The sequence below is a fragment of the Lithobates pipiens genome, unplaced genomic scaffold (assembly GCF_037356315.1).
Source record: "Lithobates pipiens isolate NorthernLeopardFrog02 unplaced genomic scaffold, aLitPip1_a1.2 Scaffold_16, whole genome shotgun sequence".
Lineage (NCBI taxonomy): Eukaryota > Metazoa > Chordata > Amphibia > Anura > Ranidae > Lithobates > Lithobates pipiens.
In genome coordinates this window covers 588577638-588596421 of record NW_027507748.1, presented here as the reverse complement: position 1 = coordinate 588596421, position 18784 = coordinate 588577638, and the positions used below count along the sequence as shown (strand labels likewise).

General features: G+C 47.5%; 1 protein-coding gene across 1 annotated transcript in view; it reads left to right on the top strand.

The window, feature by feature from the left end:
* Positions 1-18784, top strand: part of LOC143983796 (sterol O-acyltransferase 2-like) — a 433796-nt gene that overhangs the window by 182326 nt on the left and 232686 nt on the right. Inside the window, exon 3 of the mRNA XM_077483886.1 lies at positions 15042-15169. Coding sequence (XP_077340012.1) covers positions 15042-15169 — 128 coding nt within the window. The remainder of the gene's footprint in view (positions 1-15041; positions 15170-18784) is intronic.

The window sequence follows — 18784 nt, the reverse complement described above, 5'->3', positions numbered from 1 at the left end:
GTCTGGTTTGTACTTTGGTGTGGGTGTTTAAGGTACGCTTGCCAACGAGCTGCATGGCAGGTCAACATATGTCTGGTCAAGCATGTGGTGATGCTGATGGCTGATGTTTTGGCAACGCGAGATACACTTGAGACATATGTTGCAAATAGAAGTGGTGCGATCTGATGCATTCGTCTCAAAAAAGGCCCACACCAAAGAACTTTTGGAATAACGCGCAGAGGCAGCGCCCTGCACATGCGGAGCTCTGTGGTATGATTCAGTTGGTGTGCTGCCCTTAAACTGGCCCCCAGAGGGCATCCTGCCTCATTGGAAATGTGCTTCCTCCTCCTCTCTCCTATCAGGCACCCACGTGGAGTCAGTGAACTCATCATCCCCGCCCTCTTCATCACTGGAGCAAACCTGGCAGTATGCTGCCGCTGGTGGAACATGACTGCCTGATTGCTGTCCTTCTTGAGCATCCCCTCTCTCTGGGCTCACGCTACTGCCTTCCTCTAGCTGGGTATCATCATCAGAGCTTTCAAAATGCTGGGCATCCTCCTGGAGCATGTACCCAACACTGTGCTCAAACAGTTCGGAGGACTCCTCAGGAGGACATGGTGGGTTTACAGAAGGAGTAACTGATGACATTGAGACGAGGGAAGAGGATGTGTTGGCAGCTGCTTTTCCAGTACCCTGAGCCTGGGTGACAGAGGATGAGGAGTATGAGGAGGGCTTGGTCATCCACTTTACCAAGTCTTCGGCATGTTGCGTCTCAACATATCCAGCTGCCGAAAATAAGGACAAGCGTGTCCAATGGCCACGTGCTGATGACGATGCACTGCGTCCAAGACTAGCACTGTTGCCTCTAGACACAGAGCCTGCTTGCCCTCTTTTATTGGTTCTTGACTGTCTACCTCTCCTTGTTGGCCTTTCAGACATACTAAAGCCTGTTATAGAAAAGGTATAAAAACAGAAAAACAACACCAGCAATTGGGGGTAGCTTCAGGTGTATACTGTGCAGGCAGCACAATACACCGACTGTAACTGCTCCAGATGCCTGTGGTGTAGAAACTGAACAACACCAGCAATTGGGGGTAGATTCAGGTGTATACTGTGCAGGTGTCACAATACACCGACTGTAACTGATCCAGATGCCTGTGGTATAGAAATGGAAAATCAACACCAGCAATTGGGGGTAGCTTCAGGTGTATACTGTGCAGGTGGCACAATACACCGACTGTAACTTCTCCAGATGCCTGTGGTATAGAAACGGAACAACACCAGCAATTGGGGGTAGCTTCAGGTGTATACTGTGCAGGTGGCATAATACACTGTCTGTAACTGCTCCAGATGCCTTGTGATATAGAAACGGAACAACACCAGCAATTGGGGTAGCTTTAGGTGCATACTGTGCAGGTGGCACAATACACCGACTGTAACTGTTCCAGATGCCTGTGGTATAGAAACGGAAAAAAAAACACCAGCAATTGGGGGTAGCTTCAGGTGTATACTGTGCAGGTGGCACAATACACTGACTGTAACTGCTCTAGATGCCTGTGGTATAGAAACAGAATAACACCAGCAATTGGGGGTAGCTTCAGGTGTATACTGTGCAGGTGGCACAATACACCAACTCTAACTGCTGCAGCTGCCTGTGGTATAGGAACAGAACACCAGCAATTGGGGGAGCTTCAGGTGTATACTGTGCAGGAGGCACAATACACCAACTCTAACTGCTGCAGCTGCCTGTGGTATAGGAACAGAACAACACTAGGAATTGGGGGTAGCTTCAGATGTATACGGTGCAGGATGCCCAATACAATCACTGTAACTGCTGCAGATGCCTGTGGTATAGGAACAGAACAACACCAGCAATTGGGGGTAGCTTCAGTTGTATATGGTGCAGGAGGACCAATGCACCCAGTGTAACTGCTGCAGCTGCCTGTGGTATAGGAACAGAACACCAGCAATTGGGGGAGCTTCAGGTGTATACTGTGCAGGAGGCACAATACACCAACTCTAACTGCTGCAGCTGTCCGTGGTATAGGAACAGACCAACACTAGCAATTGGGGGGTAGCTTCAGGTGTATAATGTGCAGGAGGCACAATACACCAACTCTAACTGCTGCAGCTGCCTGTGATAGAGGAACAGAACAACACTAGCAATTAGGGGTAGCTTCAGGTGTATACTGTGCAGGAGGCACAATACACCAACTCTAAATGCTGCAGCTGCCTGTGGTATAGAAACAGAATAACACCAGCAATTGGGGGTAGCTTCAGGTGTATACTGTGCAGGAGGCACAATGCACCCACTCTAACTGCGCTAGGTTCACAAGAAAAGATGACACTGTCCCTGCCTATCCTGCTCTTTCCCTAAACGGTGCAACACACTACACAAGGCCGCCACGCTGGTGGTCTTATATAGTATGGGGCGAGTACTAAACCCTCTGAGCTATAATATTTTGGCTCTCCTCGCTGCTGGCACTGTGATTGGCCAAGCATGCGAGGTCACAGTGCATGCTTTGCCAATTATCAGCTAGCAATGCACTGCGATGGCGTAGTGCATTGTTGGCCATGAGCGCCACACGAACATGGCGCAAATGGCCCACAAAGTTCTGGATTCGCAAAATGGGCGAACAGACGGTGTTCGAGTCAAACATGCGTTTGACTTGAACACTGAGCTCATCCCTATGTATAACACACACCTTCACTTTAAAAGGGAAGTTTCAGGAAAAAAACTTAAATTTCAAATAAAGAATAGTGAAGCAAAATAAGGGTCAGTGCCCATCAATGCAGCCTAATCAGTGCCCATTTGCAGCCTCAACAGTGCCATGAGTGCAGACTCACTGTTGCCATGAGTGCAGGCTCACCATTTCCATGAGTGCAGGCTCACCGTTGCCATGAGTACAGGCTCACCGTTGCCATAAATGCAGCCCCACCACTGCCATGAATGCAGCCCCGCTATTGCCATGAATGCAGACAGGCCACTGCCATGAATACAGACTCACCATTACCATGAATGCAGACTCAGCCAACACATTACATACAGGAGAATCTGTTTTCTCTGCAGCTTTTTTAATACAAAGTCCAATGGCAGCGCAGGAGACGGGACTTCCTATTACAGAGCCCGCGGAATAAACAGGAAATTCTCACTGTGTGGACTGCACTCATCCCGCCCCCTCACTGTTCCCTCCAAGGCAGCCAGCATACATATCTTTTGTGGCCCCATTGCTTGGGGATTCTTTGGGGGCCACAAAAAATATACATGTTTGAATTACCAGGTAGGCCGTTCAAAACCAGAACGCGGGCCTCAATTTGCCTGCAAGCCAGACTTTGGACTTGCCTGGTAGAGGTGAACCTTACCTCCATGTATTTTCTGATGCTGCTCTTGTGCTGGGCATTTTTTCAGGGTCTTTTACCTTTCATTCCCTTACTTAACTTCATGCCCATAATGACTGCCCAGTCTTCTCTTTTCTCTGCTTGTACCTATACCCTCTTGCCTTTCAACAAATATTATAGCACATACTGTATGTGCTTCATATAACCTGTTAACAGCACTATTCTTCCTGTTCTTACTTTGGAATCTGACGCACAGTAGATAGTGGCAACATAACAAATAACCACCAATCAATAAAGTTTGATTGATGGGAGTAAAAAATCCCAAAAATTTCTTACTGGATCAAGGAAGTCTGATAACTCAAATGTCAGCAAACAAGGGGCTTACCTTACCAGCTGAGTATAAGAAATTCCCAGATCACCTTAAGCTGCTTGTAGGCAGGTGCCTACAAGGGGTAATGTTTTTTCAGTGAGTGAGGTAGTCTGCCCAGTCTGGGAAGGAGTTAACTGTGTCCAGACTCTTTTCCCAGGATTTTTGGGTCCCTCTCTTCTGCCTTCCTTCCCGGTACGAATATAAATAGGGGGAAGGCAGAGCCCTATAGAGCTTGAGCGTACATATGGGAAGCTGAGGAAAGGCTGCTGCGTTATGTAGTCCTGCAAGAATATCGGAGCCTTGGAGGAATCTGCCAGCTTTGCATGATGCCAGTATTGGACTTACGCCTTTCTATGGTATACCTGGGCAGCCTTAACTTGGCCAGCTAGGGTAGGGACTGTGTTATACATGTACTGTCTTATCCAGACAGCAGGAACACTGTCTGGATAAAGGGGGCCTTGAGAGGCAAGGAAGTCCTCCTCTTCCTGCCTCTGTTCTGCCTCAAGTGCCCTGTCAATTATGCCACGCAGCGTATGCTCCAACAGGTGGACAAGAGGTACAGTGTCACTGATGCATGCACTGTATCTGCTCATCATCCTTGTGGCCTCCTCAAATGGTGACAGGACAGTGCATGCATCCCTGATCATGCCCCACTGGCGTGGTGAAAAAAAATTAGCACCCCTGACACTGTCCTGGTGCCGTAGTTGCACAGGTATTCATTGATGGCTCTCTTCTGCATGTGCAGCTGCTGCAGCATGGCCAACATTGAGTTCCACCTGGTGGGCATGTCACATATAAGGCAGTTCTTGGACAGGTTCAACTCCTTTTGGAGTTGAACCTGCCCAAGAACCGCCCAAGGATTGTCCTGCATCCTTCCCAGCTGCCAGAAGAGTGACCCAGTGCACCGTGAAAGATGGGTAATGTCCCTGTACATGCCTGCTGGACCGTGAGTCAGCGGTAATATGCACCTTACCGCTGACCGCCCTGTCCAGCGAGGCATGGACATTGCCGTCCACATGCCGGTAGAGAGACGGAATCGGGCTCCATGAGTAAAAGGGGCATTTGGGAATCACATATTGCACAAACCCACGGAAGGGGGCCGAGTCTACCAACTGAAAAGGCAGCAGTTGAAGTGCTAGCAATTTAGCCAAGCTAGCATTCAACCACTGGGCATGTGGATGGCTGGGATTGAACTTCTTTCGACGGCCCAGCAGCTAGGGCAGGGAAGTTTGCCTGGTACAATCGGATGTCAGTGTACTGCTAGCACAGTGCCCGCAAGTACTTGGCTGTGACACACTTAATTCTACACCTTCATTCCTCTCAGTGCAGGTTTCAGAGAGGACTGAAGGTATAGTGAGGTTGGAGATCCCAGCTGACGAGGAGCAAGGAGAGGTCTGGTTTGTACTTTGGTGTGGGTGTTTAAGGTACGCTTGCCAACGAGCTGCATGGCAGGTCAACATATGTCTGGTCAAGCATGTGGTGATGCTGATGGCTGATGTTTTGGCAACGCGAGATACACTTGAGACATATGTTGCAAATAGAAGTGGTGCGATCTGATGCATTCGTCTCAAAAAAGGCCCACACCAAAGAACTTTTGGAATAACGCGCAGAGGCAGCGCCCTGCACATGCGGAGCTCTGTGGTATGATTCAGTTGGTGTGCTGCCCTTAAACTGGCCCCCAGAGGGCATCCTGCCTCATTGGAAATGTGCTTCCTCCTCCTCTCTCCTATCAGGCACCCACGTGGAGTCAGTGAACTCATCATCCCCGCCCTCTTCATCACTGGAGCAAACCTGGCAGTATGCTGCCGCTGGTGGAACATGACTGCCTGATTGCTGTCCTTCTTGAGCATCCCCTCTCTCTGGGCTCACGCTACTGCCTTCCTCTAGCTGGGTATCATCATCAGAGCTTTCAAAATGCTGGGCATCCTCCTGGAGCATGTACCCAACACTGTGCTCAAACAGTTCGGAGGACTCCTCAGGAGGACATGGTGGGTTTACAGAAGGAGTAACTGATGACATTGAGACGAGGGAAGAGGATGTGTTGGCAGCTGCTTTTCCAGTACCCTGAGCCTGGGTGACAGAGGATGAGGAGTATGAGGAGGGCTTGGTCATCCACTTTACCAAGTCTTCGGCATGTTGCGTCTCAACATATCCAGCTGCCGAAAATAAGGACAAGCGTGTCCAATGGCCACGTGCTGATGACGATGCACTGCGTCCAAGACTAGCACTGTTGCCTCTAGACACAGAGCCTGCTTGCCCTCTTTTATTGGTTCTTGACTGTCTACCTCTCCTTGTTGGCCTTTCAGACATACTAAAGCCTGTTATAGAAAAGGTATAAAAACAGAAAAACAACACCAGCAATTGGGGGTAGCTTCAGGTGTATACTGTGCAGGCAGCACAATACACCGACTGTAACTGCTCCAGATGCCTGTGGTGTAGAAACTGAACAACACCAGCAATTGGGGGTAGATTCAGGTGTATACTGTGCAGGTGTCACAATACACCGACTGTAACTGATCCAGATGCCTGTGGTATAGAAATGGAAAATCAACACCAGCAATTGGGGGTAGCTTCAGGTGTATACTGTGCAGGTGGCACAATACACCGACTGTAACTTCTCCAGATGCCTGTGGTATAGAAACGGAACAACACCAGCAATTGGGGGTAGCTTCAGGTGTATACTGTGCAGGTGGCATAATACACTGTCTGTAACTGCTCCAGATGCCTTGTGATATAGAAACGGAACAACACCAGCAATTGGGGTAGCTTTAGGTGCATACTGTGCAGGTGGCACAATACACCGACTGTAACTGTTCCAGATGCCTGTGGTATAGAAACGGAAAAAAAAACACCAGCAATTGGGGGTAGCTTCAGGTGTATACTGTGCAGGTGGCACAATACACTGACTGTAACTGCTCTAGATGCCTGTGGTATAGAAACAGAATAACACCAGCAATTGGGGGTAGCTTCAGGTGTATACTGTGCAGGTGGCACAATACACCAACTCTAACTGCTGCAGCTGCCTGTGGTATAGGAACAGAACACCAGCAATTGGGGGAGCTTCAGGTGTATACTGTGCAGGAGGCACAATACACCAACTCTAACTGCTGCAGCTGCCTGTGGTATAGGAACAGAACAACACTAGGAATTGGGGGTAGCTTCAGATGTATACGGTGCAGGATGCCCAATACAATCACTGTAACTGCTGCAGATGCCTGTGGTATAGGAACAGAACAACACCAGCAATTGGGGGTAGCTTCAGTTGTATATGGTGCAGGAGGACCAATGCACCCAGTGTAACTGCTGCAGCTGCCTGTGGTATAGGAACAGAACACCAGCAATTGGGGGAGCTTCAGGTGTATACTGTGCAGGAGGCACAATACACCAACTCTAACTGCTGCAGCTGTCCGTGGTATAGGAACAGACCAACACTAGCAATTGGGGGGTAGCTTCAGGTGTATAATGTGCAGGAGGCACAATACACCAACTCTAACTGCTGCAGCTGCCTGTGATAGAGGAACAGAACAACACTAGCAATTAGGGGTAGCTTTAGGTGTATACTGTGCAGGAGGCACAATACACCAACTCTAAATGCTGCAGCTGCCTGTGGTATAGAAACAGAATAACACCAGCAATTGGGGGTAGCTTCAGGTGTATACTGTGCAGGAGGCACAATGCACCCACTCTAACTGCGCTAGGTTCACAAGAAAAGATGACACTGTCCCTGCCTATCCTGCTCTTTCCCTAAACGGTGCAACACACTACACAAGGCCGCCACGCTGGTGGTCTTATATAGTATGGGGCGAGTACTAAACCCTCTGAGCTATAATATTTTGGCTCTCCTCGCTGCTGGCACTGTGATTGGCCAAGCATGCGAGGTCACAGTGCATGCTTTGCCAATTATCAGCTAGCAATGCACTGCGATGGCGTAGTGCATTGTTGGCCATGAGCGCCACACGAACATGGCGCAAATGGCCCACAAAGTTCTGGATTCGCAAAATGGGCGAACAGACGGTGTTCGAGTCAAACATGCGTTTGACTTGAACACTGAGCTCATCCCTATGTATAACACACACCTTCACTTTAAAAGGGAAGTTTCAGGAAAAAAACTTAAATTTCAAATAAAGAATAGTGAAGCAAAATAAGGGTCAGTGCCCATCAATGCAGCCTAATCAGTGCCCATTTGCAGCCTCAACAGTGCCATGAGTGCAGACTCACTGTTGCCATGAGTGCAGGCTCACCATTTCCATGAGTGCAGGCTCACCGTTGCCATGAGTACAGGCTCACCGTTGCCATAAATGCAGCCCCACCACTGCCATGAATGCAGCCCCGCTATTGCCATGAATGCAGACAGGCCACTGCCATGAATACAGACTCACCATTACCATGAATGCAGACTCAGCCAACACATTACATACAGGAGAATCTGTTTTCTCTGCAGCTTTTTTAATACAAAGTCCAATGGCAGCGCAGGAGACGGGACTTCCTATTACAGAGCCCGCGGAATAAACAGGAAATTCTCACTGTGTGGACTGCACTCATCCCGCCCCCTCACTGTTCCCTCCAAGGCAGCCAGCATACATATCTTTTGTGGCCCCATTGCTTGGGGATTCTTTGGGGGCCACAAAAAATATACATGTTTGAATTACCAGGTAGGCCGTTCAAAACCAGAACGCGGGCCTCAATTTGCCTGCAAGCCAGACTTTGGACTTGCCTGGTAGAGGTGAACCTTACCTCCATGTATTTTCTGATGCTGCTCTTGTGCTGGGCATTTTTTCAGGGTCTTTTACCTTTCATTCCCTTACTTAACTTCATGCCCATAATGACTGCCCAGTCTTCTCTTTTCTCTGCTTGTACCTATACCCTCTTGCCTTTCAACAAATATTATAGCACATACTGTATGTGCTTCATATAACCTGTTAACAGCACTATTCTTCCTGTTCTTACTTTGGAATCTGACGCACAGTAGATAGTGGCAACATAACAAATAACCACCAATCAATAAAGTTTGATTGATGGGAGTAAAAAATCCCAAAAATGTCTTACTGGATCAAGGAAGTCTGATAACTCAAATGTCAGCAAACAAGGGGCTTACCTTACCAGCTGAGTATAAGAAATTCCCAGATCACCTTAAGCTGCTTGTAGGCAGGTGCCTACAAGGGGTAATGTTTTTTCAGTGAGTGAGGTAGTCTGCCCAGTCTGGGAAGGAGTTAACTGTGTCCAGACTCTTTTCCCAGGATTTTTGGGTCCCTCTCTTCTGCCTTCCTTCCCGGTACGAATATAAATAGGGGGAAGGCAGAGCCCTATAGAGCTTGAGCGTACATATGGGAAGCTGAGGAAAGGCTGCTGCGTTATGTAGTCCTGCAAGAATATCGGAGCCTTGGAGGAATCTGCCAGCTTTGCATGATGCCAGTATTGGACTTACGCCTTTCTATGGTATACCTGGGCAGCCTTAACTTGGCCAGCTAGGGTAGGGACTGTGTTATACATGTACTGTCTTTGCCACAGACATTCTCAGTAAAGTAATTGAATTGTTTGTGAGCCTGGTCTGAAGTTATTCAAGTGGTGCTTGGTGGTGATAAGGAACTAGGCCTGTAAATCACATATGGGGTATGAAACAAAACAACTACAAAGGTTAACTTGGCAAGACAAGTCGGAGGAGGAATGGAGTTACTATGAGTAACCAGGAACTGGTGAAGAGTGAATAACAGCTGGTCAGAAGTGTGTACCTGGCATGGGTGACAAGTCCTTTGGTAGCGGGGGGTGGTGTTCTGGCCGCTTCCCCCTAGCTGTCAGTTCCCCAAAGCAACTGGGACCAAACTTACGGTACGGACCCCTCATGTACCAGGCCGTATTGTATGGTAGAGAAGTTATTATCTAGAGCATGTATAGGGTCTGTGACGAATCTTAACCCACACTCCGATTGAGTGCTTCCGTCAGTATATCCAGCTTCCTCCAATCTGACTATCAGAGAGATATATTCTCATAGCTGCATTGAATACAAGTCTAGCCAAAAATAGCTTGTAGAATCTTGAATCCTTTATTGGACAAAATACAGCCTTTTATACACATTTTACACAAGGGGGTAGATAATGAGGTAGGGCTGCTCATGGATACTCCCCCTCCCTTATAGCAACAACTTAAAAGACAATTACACAATTAACATGTTAATTAACCCAGCACTTAAGGCAGCCTAGGTGACCAGACAGTCCGTCTCCGGAGGTCAATGTAATCAGCTCTTTCAAGGATTGTGTATTCAGAATTAACAACCTAAGAATAGTGTTTACATATATCCTGGGAGATACTGTGGATAAATATTATCTTACTTACATTTTAAGTAATCCAAGATATATTTTCTCAATCACCCTGTACCAGGATGGAACAGGGTGACTTAGACATAAGAGTTGTATGGGGAGCTGAAACATGGGTTTCCCAACCTTTCCAAGGGATTCTGGGTTCCATGTGCCCTCCCGTCACATCCCTCCCCTTTCGGCAGAAGACTAACACAGACAGGTTGACCCTAGACAGGTTGACTCCAAAGTTAGTCCATAGTTCCAGTCCTCTGATGCCTGTACCCACACAGTATCCCAAACAAATTGTTTAAAACAGAGCACTACTCACCTAGCCAACCTCTGCCTCTCTCATAGAACATACTCCCTGCTGGGGGGAAGTGCAGACCAGTCCTTCCCCCTGGGGTCCCTTTAGCCGCAGGAGAGAAGACAGGGTGGTTGGGCTCAGTACGTCATGCTGTTGGGCATCTAGGCCTACTGCCCAGAATCCCTGGGGTATACAGGTGGAGACTAAAGTCCCATCCACCTTTACAGGAAATCTGTCCTCTGTTTGTTGTGGGCAGAGGCCAACAGCGCTCTGTTCCCTTGCCAGCAGTTCAGCTGGGCGTATGAGCTTCCCTACATCATCTGCTCCAGCTAACTGTTGGGGAGAGAGGCTGACTGCTCCAGCTCCCTGGAACTCCGCAGTTGTTGCCGGTGCTGGGCAGAGGTTGGTAGCACTCTGCCCAGTTGCTAGCACTTCTGCTGGGGTTCTGTTAGTGGAGACCACAGGCCCATCCACTGACACCAGATAAAGCTGCAGTTGTGAGGTGATGACTGCATTCTCTCCTTGGATCCTGATCTGCAGCTCATGATAGACTGCCACCTCCTCACTCTGGGCCTCCAGAATTGCTGCAGGTGTGGGGCAGAGGTCTTGGACCCTCTGTCCGGTTGCCAGCACCTCTGCTGGGGGTTTTCTAGGTGGTTCCTCCTCTACAGAAACATCTATTAAATCCCCAGTCTCTAGAATTGCTAAAAGTGTGAGACAGAGGTCTTGGACCCTCTGTTCAGTTACCAGATCCTCAGCTGGAGAAGTTTGTTGTAACTCCATAGATGCTGCTGGCAGAAAATCACATGTCCCTATCAGTGTTGTGGAAGAAAGGCCGACTACCTCTTCTCTCAAGAAGGCCAAAGCCACTGTTGGTGCTGGGCAGAAGTTAGCAGAACTCTGCCCTGTTGTCAGCACTTCAGGTTTGGAAACGACAATCTCTGGAGTTTCCACTGCCGACTCTCTGGCATGCTGCTGGACATGTTCTAGAAGTTTCCTGTATGCCCTTTCCAGATGCTGTTCTTTCCTTAACAAATGGTCCAGATCAGGTTTAAGCTCTGAGAACCCTGCAAGACCGAGCATAGCCTCTCTATATTGTCGCAGGTCCTCAAGGGTAGGTTCCCCCTTCATCGGCAAACACAAAACGATCTGTAAGGCTCTCCCACAGCAATCCAGGGCCTCCAAAGTCATATCCCTCCGGAGAGCATTCTATTGTCTCCCCTAAATATCCCTGCTCTGCGTGCCATTGCAGAGCCCGATAATGATTGTCCAGCTCTATCTCCTGCTGGATCAGCCTGTCCAAATCAGTCACCCATTGCTCCTGGGGCCACTCTCCCAGGAATGCCATCCACAATGCCCGTTGGTCACTGGCCCGTTGCTCTTGGGTTGGAAAGCACTTGCCCTGTTTTATACCAGCGAGCTGGAGGGCTCCAATCCAGAGCTCCACCCGAATCTGCTGCCTGAGCTCCAGGTATTCATCCTCAGACACAGTCCTGGTGTATGCTGAAAGGACGATCCACAGCAGCCCCGGGAACTCTGATGCCAGGTCCATAGCTCTGCTGGGGTGACCTAAGTCTGCTTTCCTGATCTTGGATCCCAGTAGAGGTTTGGATGTCCCAGACTGCAGGAAGCAACCCACTTCTTGCCACCAATGTGACGGAACCTAACCCACACTCCGATTGAGTGCTTCCGTCAGTATATCCCGCTTCCTCCAATCTGACTATCAGAGAGATATATTCTCATAGCTGCATTGAATACAAGTCTAGCCGAAAATAGCTTGTAGAATCTTGAATGCTTTATTGGACAGAATACAGCCTTTTATACACATTTTACACAAGGGGGTAGATAACGAGGTAGGACTGCTCATGGATACTCCCCCCTCACCTATAGCAACAACTTAAAAGACAATTACACAATTAACATGTTAATTAACCCAGCACTTAAAGCAGCCTAGGTGACCAGACAGTCCGTCTCCGGAGGTCAATGTAATCAGCTCTTTCAAGGATTGTGTATTCAGAATTAACAACCTAAGAATAGTGTTTACATATATCCTGGGAGATACTGTGGATAAATATTATCTTACTTACATTTTAAGTAATCCAAGATATATTTTCTCACTCACCCTGTACCAGGATGGCATAGGGTGACTTAGACATAAGAGTTGTATGGGAAGCTGAAACATGGGCTTGTCAACCTTTCCAAGGGATTCTGGGTTCCATGTGCCCTCCCGTCACAGGGTCCACGTTAGTTCCTGGCAGGACCCCATTCTGTCACTGGGAGTGAGGTGGCAGAGGTACTTTGAACTGGTGGAGTGGGCATGGGCTCAGCACTGTCCCTCCTAAATGCCATATTTGACAAGCAAGGTGGGTGGTGACATGGGACAAGATACTTAACAGAGGAACTCTGTACATTTATTACTGCACATGGTGTATGGCTCATCCCTAAGCAGGGGTATTACCATAATGATTATTTTCAAACCAATGTGACACTGCCTTGTCCCGGGCACTGATGAGTGTGCACACAGGCAAAGGTACTCCCATGTGCACGGGCATGGTAGACCCCGTCCACATGCTGGTCTTGGATTCACAGGATCCCCTATTATTTCCCTTTCTGGTTGCAAGCTCGCCATATTGTCTTGGAAATTTTATAGAGGTTAACTCTTATCCTAACATTGATCAGTGGTTCCAAATGAACTACTGTAATGGGCAACATACAATAAAGATGTACCCAGCATTTTTCCAAGTAACTGTTCTGTTTATTCTGCACAATAGAGATTTTTTTAATAAACATGCTTACATACAGTAAGTAATACGTATCATATTAATGGGAATAACTGAAGCAGTACTTAGGCAGGCTACTTTTTTATCATGGTCTTAGGAATGTGACTACGTGGCAGAAGAGTTAGTATGATATCAAAAGATGTTGGCTGCATTGGACAAAGCATACAAAAAGAAATACATCTACATACACAGTTTAACATCCTTTTTCACAGCGCATTGAACATTTTGCACAATGCACTGCAGTAGACACCTCAATGCATAAAAACGTATACGTTGCACTGCAATATATGGTATAATGTCCTCTTTATATTTTCTTTTACAACGCAGTGTACTGCAACATCGTGGTTACAGCTCCCAGCTGCATCAGAAAGGTGTCTCTGAAAGACACCAGTTCTGGTTCTGCGATTCCACTCCCTCCTTCTGCTTTGCCAGTCAAAAACCACGGCCAAGGCATCAGCACAGACTGCTTTTTAAATGGCAAAGCATAGGAAGGGGTGGAGGTATAATACTGAGAATGGTGTCTGTCATAGCCACTTTCCGATGTGGCTGGAAGCCAGAAGCATGAAATTGCCGTACACCACACTGCTCCTCCTTGGACCAGTAAGCTTTTCAAGAAATGTACTTGGAAGCTCTGTCCAAAAAAGGCAAGTGGGGGCAAGTCATCAGCACTGCCTGTAGTATGCCTGAAGCTGATTTATTATTATTATTACTAATATTATGCACCATCGGTTTGTGCAGAGCTTTACAAAATAAAGGGAGACCATACAGTTAAAATATAATTAATAACTAATGTATAACCTATTTGTTTCTGCTATAAACCTATACTCCACTTTACCCTAGTTACCAATATAAAACCATACAACTTCTGGAGTAAAATAGGCCATAGCAGCCTTAATTTATTAAACAAAATTATAGATATCAGATATATAAATATTTTAAATAATGTAAACATTAACAATAACAAACATCAGTTAAGAACAAATATTAAACTCCTCCTAGTGTTGGTCTTTGCAGGTCCACCAATAACAGCTCCTCAGTATCCAAAATATTACGACACTGCGGTCCCTCTGACGTGAATTTGAGGCCTCAAGCCGACAAGCTGGCTCAGAGACACCCACTTACCGCAGTGCCCCATAACCAATTTCCAGATAAACCTCTGTTATCTGGGGTACCACAACCAGGACCCATACCACCAGCAGATCCTGACTCTCCATTCCGAAATCTCCTCCTCACCCGCAAAGACCAAACACCAGCCACCGCCACAATATCTGCACCTATCATGACCTGCAAAACAAAGAAAAACAAAAACACACACCGAAACCTGCACAGATCCCCAACTGCTTCCTTAGGGCGGGTGGGCAGGAACTTTCCTTGGATCTTCAGCTGCCTACTGTGGGCGGGGTCCACCCCTACATTAAGCTCAGGCCCTTCCCTCACTCCTTGCACAACCAATCCTACCCTCTAAACCATCCCACCAATCACTGCAAGGTTAACAAAGTCATGTAAGCTCTCTGCTTACAGAGTTGTTAACTCCTGCAGTGCCGGGCTTGTCTATACAAAAGGTTCAGAGGACCCTGCTCATGGGAACTTGCAGTCTAAAAATGTCTTGTTCTGCATTGTGTCTCTGTGCAGAGGCAGCATTTTTTGCTAGAGGCAGGGCTTTCACTTCCTTGTGTTAGACCCGTCAGCAAAAAAAATGGTGGGCAGCACAGCAATGACATCAAATCACTCTCCAAATCTCCTGAGACTAGCAGTAGAAGGTATCAGAGTCTAGGTACACTCACATACTTGGAAGTGCAGAAAGGTACTTATTTTTAGGTAACTGTTTCAGCAAGATTGATATTTCTCAATATTCCCTATAATCTATCAAATCTTCGTATTTTAAATTCAAATCTACTTTACGGGTTTATAAAGTAAAAATATAAAGATGCGTAGAGTTGGCCTTTAACAGAATCTGAGAAATGTCTCTTTTCTAGGGTGTGAATGCAGACATTGTGGAGGATGTAAGCAATCATTTAGGGACCCTTCTTGATGAAGCCATTACAGAGGATGTGCAATCACACAGGAATGGAGATAAAACTGCAACATCTGTATTAAAGAAACAGTGAGTTAAATGGATATGTTAATGTGTTAAAGGAGATCTGCAATCATGGTCGCATCATTTAATAACATCAGCATTATAATAGCAATGCAAACAATAGTTATTTTTGGCAATCCAAAATACTTGAGAAAGTAGATGGAATCCAAGGGAGAAGGTGAATGAAGAGACAAGACCTTCACACCAACTTCAGTGTATGTATCAACACACCATACCACCGTGCTGTCATTTATTACTCTTACCAGAACGTAGATCAAAATGGGCATGTAAGCATAATAGATGCTAACGATATCTCCAAACTCCAGTATGAATAGCTCTACCACACTGCAGGCACCACAATTGCTCTCTTTTCCAAGGACTCTATGACAGGTCTCAGTACAGGATCCAACTACATAAAATTGCAAGAAATGAGAGAAAATCCCCTATGGCAGGGGTCTCCAAACTTTCTTAACAAAAGGGCCAATTTACTGCCCTCCAGACTTCAGGGGGGCCAGACTGTGGCCATTGGGAATACAAAATGTCCAGCATCAGTGGGGATAAACAATCCCCCAGCATTGGTGTTATTGGGAGGAATTGTGGCCCATCATTGGTGTCATTGGGCCCCCCATCATTGGTGTTTTTCTGACAGACCTAGCTGGGACGGGGGCTTTTGGAGAGGACTGGATGCTAGCTTCTTACATTCTGATTATGGGCCCTGGATTTTAAGGGAACAATACTCTTTATGAGGTGTATGCCTGGGGACCCTGAAGTAATGTTACTTTAGATTCAAGTCCATGTCCCCCCAAAACACAAAACTCTGGGATCCTCATATGTGCCATATTACAAATAGTGACTGCTTCACAATGTTGTGTATAAATAGAAAGGCCAGTATGCTGGCCTGAAATTATGGGAGGAGCCCGGTGGAATATATAACCAGCCCATTCGCCTGTCCTCCTCGTCGGTTCCGGTGCGCGATACCCGATACGTCAGGTATCAAGCGCCGGCCATTCAGACCAGACGCAGTGAGCCCGTTCGTCAGTTCCCGCATTTTTCGTCCCCGTCTTGACAGCTCGTCTTCCCGTTCAGCAGCGTCCGTCGGTTTCGCCGTCGGAGTGTCGCCGTACCCGTCGAATTTGTCGTTGCACGTCGGGCTGGCTGTCGCAGGTAGGGCTTCGGCACCCCCTTTTTCAATTCATGTATTCGATGTACCGTCAACATTCCCTGTACTCACGAGCCGCTCGCTGCTTTCAAATCGAATGTTTTCTGTGGCCCTCGTACGCATGTCGCTATTTTCTACTTTCGATGCAGTCGTTATCACTTTTTTGACACGTTCGATTACGCCACGTCAGGCGATTCATTCGCAGGTACGGCATTCGAAACCGTTCGACTGCCCGAGCATTTCTATTAGTATCGGTCGAATCGTTCGACTCACAGCCAACTGCTTGTTACGACAAGGCAAGCAGTCCGCACGTTTCGCTTGCCCTGCTTCAATTCGAATATCCCTTCATTCATGCAGTTATGTTATGTATTTCATTCGATCTCATTCCAATTCATTTCACTCCCAGTCATTTCTTCCATTTCGAATCATTTCTGTCACTAGTCGCGCTCCGGCGCGAATCCTGTTGCACCTCTGGTGCACCGATTCGCTTTGGAGTGCCCCCAGGGTTTGGCCTCATTTCTGTACATGCTCCAGAGACTGAATCACTCGCAGGTTCACGCACGATCCCTGATTTTTGTCTTTGTCATGGCATATCATTTCTGTCACTTATTACGCTCCAAATCGAATCCTGTCGCATTCTCTTATGCACCGATTCGTCTTGGTGTGCCCAGCTGCTACGCCTCATTTCGGTACATGCTCCAGAGACGGATTCTTTGTAACCTACAGTCCAGTCGTTGAATCCTGTCTCTGTCATGGGATATCATTTCTGTCACTTATTACACTCCAGTTCGAATCCTGTCGCATTCTTTATGCACCGATTCGTTCTGGTGTGCCCAGCTGCTACGCCTCATTTCAGTACATGCTCCAGAGACGGATTCTTTATTGTTACCATCAGTCCAGGCGTTGAATCTTGTCTCTGTCATGGGATATCATTTCTGTCACTTATTACGCTCCAATTCGAATCCTGTCGCATTCTTTTATGCACCGATTTGTTCTGGTGTGCCCAGCTGCTACGCCTCATTTCAGTACATGCTCCAGAGTCGGATTCTTTGTTATAACCATCAGTCCAGTCGTTGAATCTTATCTCTGTCATGGCATATCATTTCGGTCACTTATTACGCTCCGATTCGAATCCTGTCGCATTTATTTATGCACCGATTCGTTCCGGTGCGCCCAGCTGTTACGCCTCATTTCAGTACATGCTCCAAGGACAGGACTCATCTGTTTGGTTCAAGGGCTCGTCCTCCGATTCTTGTCTTTGTCATGGGTTTCATTTCATTTCACCTATCACGTTCCGGTACGAATAGTCACATCTGTGTACCAAATTCATCCCGGCGTGCCCCAGGAATGGCCTCATTTCAGTACATGCTCCAAGGACAGGATTCATCCGTTTGGTTCAAGGGCCTCGTCCTCTGATTCTTGTCTTTGTCATGGGTTTTCATTTCATTTCACCTTATCACGTTCCGGTACGAATAGTCACTTCGGTGTACCAAATTCGTCTCGGCGTGCCCCAGGAACGGCCTCATTTCAGTACATGCTCCAGAATCCGTTTCGTGCTCAGTCGCAAAGTTGTGGCATGGCGATCCGGATCTCTGTCATGGCAGCTTCTCTCATCTCACTATCACATGCGGTCTGGATGCCTACCAGGGGGGCCTTGCTCCTCGGCCTCATTTCATTATAAAGTTGCCTCAAAAGGAAAACAGCTTCGTTTAGGCGTGTTGCGTTGTTTTTCTCCACATTCAAGCGCAGACTTCCTGCAATCGTCGTAAATACACATCCAAGCGCAGACTTCTTGCAGTCGTTGCAAGCACGCATCCAGAGATAGACTAATCGCAATCATTGTACCAGCACGCATACGAGCAGAGACCTCTGGCAGTCGTCGCAAGCACGCATTCGAGCCTAGACCTCTTGCACTCGTTACAAGCACGCATTCGAGCATAGACCTCTTGCAGTCGTCGCAAGCACGCATTCGAGCCTAGACCTCTTGCACTCATTACAAGCACGCGTTCGTGCATAGAGCTCTTGCAGTCGTTGCAAGCACGCATTCGAGCATAAACCTCTTGCGGTCGTTGCAAGCACGCATTCGAGCACAAACCTCTTGCTATCGTTGCAAGCACGCTTTCGAGCATAAACCTCTTGCAATCGTTGCAAGCACGCATTCGAGCATAGACCTTTTCCAATCGTCGCAAGCACGCATTCGAGCATACACCTCTAGCGATCGTTGCAAGCACGCATTCGAGCGTAGACCTCTTGCAGTCATGACAAGCACGCATTCAAGCATAAGCCTCTTGCGATCATTGCAAGCTGATGTCCGGGCTCAACTTATGGCAATCATTGCTGGCAGGCACTTCTGCCTGCTCAATAGGTTGCTTTGGGGGAAGCCTGGATACCTTCCTAAATGTCCGTTGTATTACAGGGTACTTATACTTATAGGCATAGTTGATCCAGGGAAAATCCGATTGCCTCTCGAGGGGTCAGGAAGG